Below are 4511 nucleotides of genomic sequence, written 5' to 3'. Positions count from 1 at the left end.
AAACCTCTTCAAAACTCTTATTGCTGCGTGGCGCAGCACACGCGCAACACTTTTTGTCCCGCAGCAGTTTGTTTTTCGGAAGTCTTCGGGGCTTAAAACCTCTGCTCGTGTGCTTCTTGGGGAAGCACTTGTTGTACCTCTTCCCACCCCTTCAAACTTAAACCTAAAAAAATCCAATCCCAAAAAACAATCGACCCTTTTTTTTCTTCCAAAAATCTTACAACTTTTTTTTCCAAAAATCTTACAACGACGTGTATTGGTTTTTAAATAAGTGTCCATGAAGTATATTTAATATTACGTTTATGGTCCTTTACTTATATATTATATTCTATTTTCATCCCTTTAACATTTAATACATTAAACTTATATCCCTTTAACTGTTTTCTCCCATTTGATTTACATAAGTTAATTCATTTTAATGTTGTTTTTTAAATTAGTTTATTTTAAATTTTTAATGTCTGCAACAATCTGCAGATGTTAACAAAAACAAACACGCTTCTTATTACAGCCTGCAGCCGTTTGGTACACCTCTTCTACTGCAGAGGTTTGCAGAGGTGGTCCGCAGACTTTTTGAATTTTTGCTTCGGAAAAACAAACAACACATTAGTGTCCTGGAGTGCCAAGAAGCAACCTACCATTTCCCGTTCTAGCTGCGAGTCCGGGTATCGTGCCATGGCTAATGCTGCAGTTGAGATTGTTTGGATCACTCACCTTCTACAAGAGCATCATTCGTTGCCTCCTGATCGACCCACGTTGCTATGTGATAATAAGAGTGCTCTTTTTATGACTCAAAATCCAATTTCTCACAAACAAGCTAAACATATTGATCTGGATTATCATTTTGTTAGAGAGCTAGTTCTTTCAGGAAAGCTCTATACTAAGTTCGTCTCTACCAAGCTTCAAGTGGCGGATATTTTCACCAAGAGTCTTCCACGCCCTCAATTTGAACAATTTCGGGCTATGCTTCGTCTTGATCCACCACCCATTCGCTTGAGGGGATATTAGATAATTAGTCTTAATTATATTCAAAATGTTTATGTTGTATTTATCTTGTATTTGTTACTCCTTTATCATAGGAGATTCGTTTGTATTATTTATATAAATACAACTCTCACACACATAATTAATGTGTGGTTGATTCAATCTTAGTTTGTAATGCTGCAACTTAGTATTTTATTTTCAATTTTTCATATAACATTTTGTTTTTCTAACTGAGCAAATATTCCCCAAAACTGAACTTATTATATATATATACTTTGTATTTTGATCCATGGAGAAAAATTATGAAAACGAATATCACGTGTGACTCACTCTTTGCGGCAAGATCCATGTAATTTATAATTTATAATACCACCATCATTTTTATGTATAAATGGGGCATGGTATCTCCACTAACTAGGAGCAAAAGCAACTTCTTAATTAGTGCGAAACAATCCAATTGTTTTACACTTTTAGAAATATATTGTGGTTAATTGATCATCGGCGGAGATATGTGCGGTGTAGTGGACATTATAAAGCATTTCTTTTCAAATACGTTGGCGAGCATAGAGAAGCCGAAGGTGAGAGTGGTGGATGTCGATCTGAAAGGTGAGGAAGATGGGGTTTACACTTATCTGGTTAAGCTCAATATTTCAAATCCTTACTGTATACCTATTCCACTCAGCGAGATCCAGTACGCTCTCAAAAGTTGCGGCAGGTTCGTTTCCTCGTTATCATGTTATGTTGTTGATTTCCTCTGGTTTATCTCTTACTCCCACATACATTTCCACACATGCATGGAATATGGAAGTCCTTAACTATCAAATCTAAATTTTACTAAAAAACTGAATTTTATATATATATATATATATATATATATATATATATATATATATATATATATATATATATATATATATATATATATATATATATATACTTAAAAAATGGTGAGGACTGCGATGACAATTCTACATCACCCATTTCGTTAAAAGCACAAACGTTAAACCCAATATTTGGACGTGGTGCGTTCGCATGCAACCCATGTCCGTGATAATTAATATAGATTCGAGGACTTAATCACGTACGGTGAACCATGGAACGTCATTTAAGTAGCTTTTATTATTTATTTTCGTTTATTTTTTTCGTTATAATTTATTTTCTTTAAATAAACAACTATATGCTTGGTTTTAACGTTTTTAATTTTTTTCGTTTTTTTTAATATTTTTTTATTCTTTTTTTTTCGTTTTTATTTTTCATTTTATTTAATATATTTACTACATACATGAAGATACTAGTGTTTTCATTTTTTCTTTTTGATTTTTTTTTATTATTTAAACTAAATACCAGTTTGAGTTTTTAATGTTTCACAATTATAAAATTTTAAATAAGAAAAATACTAAGGATCATAATATTTCCGTTCATATTTTTTTTAATCATATTATTTTTTATCAAAAAATTTTGAATCAAATTATTTTGAATCATATGAATCAAATCATTTTTGAATCATATGATTTTGGATCAATAATATATTCAATTAAATATAGTTTTTGTTCAAAAAAAAATTATGAATCATTATATATTTTGAATTATTTAATTTTGAATCATAAAAGATATAATTAAGGATTATAAAATATTTGAGTCTAAATATTTTTAGATCATAACAAATTAAGGATAATAAACAAGTTGAATAAAAAGTTTTTTTAATCATAAGTATTTTGAATTATCATATTTTGGATCATATTATGTTCAATAAATTTTTTTAAAATTAATATTTCTTAAAATTAAAAATAAATTCTTCAAAAACTTATTTTAAAAAAAATATTTTTACAAAGTCAATAGTATATTGAATAGAAGTATCTCTTAATTTTTATGATTTTTTCAAAATCTTTTTTCTGTGTTTTTTTATAAAAAAAATGAAAAAAAATTTCAAATTTTTATGATTTTTTTTCACTAACTTGTCGAGTTTACAAAATTTTCTTTTCGATTATAAAGTAACTTTGAAGGCCGTGTTTCCAATAAATAAATAAATAAATAATATGTTATACCTAGTATTTGATTTTGATGAGATTCACGTTTTAAATCCAAATTATTAAAATAAACTTTTGCTCTAACTTATCCACTTTGCTTTATACATGTGCTATACTCATCATGATGTTTTGTGTCTTTGGATTGATTAATTTCAAACTAGCTTGATAGCGAACGGGACAATCCCAGACATAGGATCACTCAAAGGGAAAGGTGACACCATATTATATGCGGAGATTAATTTGCCACACGGTGCGTTGGTAACCTTGGTCCAAGATATCACTGATGATTGGGACATTGACTACGAGCTTGATGCCACGCTGGTTATAGATTTCATTTGCGATATCAATATACCTATAACTAGCAATGGTGAGATCAAGCTTCCTTCGGTCGTCGACTTGTTTCCTAATTAAATGTGTGAAAAAAAAAAATAACACCAATCTCGTGATCACATGCTTTTCAATTATGTTTTAATTTGTAATCCTTTATGAGTTCTCGAATGAATGATAATTTGTAAATGGTGTTATATGCAAACTTGTATTCATTATCAAACATGTATTTAATTTGTTTCAAAATTTGTATTTCCACCCTCGTTTTGCCTTTAATGTATCCGTCTCATACTAGATTTAATTACCTCGTTTTGTTGATATGTACTGAGGTGATGAATTTAATTACAAATTTTAGGTTGGCTATACTTTCATCCTCAAAGTTTAAGTAATCAAAAGTTAGACCGGTTAATTGGTAAAGTTGGTTTTAGTTGTTAAGTTATGTAGGTAAAATGGTAAACCGCAACCCACTCCAAAGGTTACGGAAGAGGTTAATTGCGGAACACTAACGATATTTTGCAATATTTGAACTCTATGTGGAATTCCACCATTTGTTCATCCCCTTGTTCTTGATTCTTAAATTGTTGTGAATCCATTATATTATTTTGGGGTTGTCATTTTTCTTATTTGTCTCATTGAAATATAGGCATTCTCGAGCATTTCCCACAACTTTAGCAAACATTCATCTTGTGAATCCCTATTCAAGGGAGTACAAGTAGTGTGGGTAATTAACTATTTCTAGTAGAAAGTCAAGAGAAAACAATCATGTATTATTGAGTTACTATTTGTATTTTTCTAGAAAGTCAAGAGAAAACAATCATGTATTATGAACAAGTAAATTGACATTTTTTTAGAAATCTGAAAGATGTTCGAAAAGACAAACTAACCGGTTGTTTGAATCAAGTTTTGTATTGTTTATCTTCTTAAACTATCAATATTTCCACATGTGAATGAGGATATAGTTAGATAACTAGTTAGGTAACTATTTTGTATCTTTTATAAAACCAAAGGTATGTTGTAACTTGTATTTTGTTTTGTTTTAACAACATATTATTTTCTGGCTGAGCAAGTATTCCCAAAAAATTGTACTTAAAATTTGTATTACACCATACCTCAAAAGAAAGTTTATTTTGATCTTATCATACATACTTATAAAGCTAACATTTTTTCTTGAATCTC

At 29.6% G+C, this 4511-nt stretch overlaps 1 protein-coding gene across 1 annotated transcript; it reads left to right on the top strand.

The window, feature by feature from the left end:
• The first annotated feature begins 1370 nt into the window (after positions 1-1370).
• LOC145123536 (desiccation protectant protein Lea14 homolog) lies at positions 1371-3581 on the top strand. The gene is made up of 2 exons (XM_079058744.1): positions 1371-1696; positions 3170-3581. Exons 1-2 carry the CDS (start codon positions 1491-1493, stop codon positions 3417-3419), a joined length of 456 nt encoding a protein of 151 aa, XP_078914870.1. The 5' UTR covers positions 1371-1490; the 3' UTR covers positions 3420-3581.
• The last annotated feature ends 930 nt before the right edge of the window (positions 3582-4511 follow it).

This window comes from Lactuca virosa, chromosome 7 (assembly GCF_052849685.1).
Source record: "Lactuca virosa cultivar CGN04683 chromosome 7, Lactuca_virosa_CGN04683_v6, whole genome shotgun sequence".
Taxonomy (NCBI): domain Eukaryota; kingdom Viridiplantae; phylum Streptophyta; class Magnoliopsida; order Asterales; family Asteraceae; genus Lactuca; species Lactuca virosa.
The sequence above is the reverse complement of the archived record's forward strand: the minus strand, read 5'-3'. Positions and strand labels throughout refer to the sequence as shown.

Excerpts from the sequence above, each read along its gene's own strand:
- LOC145123536 (XM_079058744.1), top strand. The coding sequence starts at position 1,491 with ATGTGCGGTGTAGTGGACATTATAAAGCATTTCTTTTCAAATACGTTG. Across the intron at positions 1,697-3,169 it reads GCTCTCAAAAGTTGCGGCAG|CTTGATAGCGAACGGGACAA; the intron begins GTTCGTTTCCTC and ends ATTTCAAACTAG.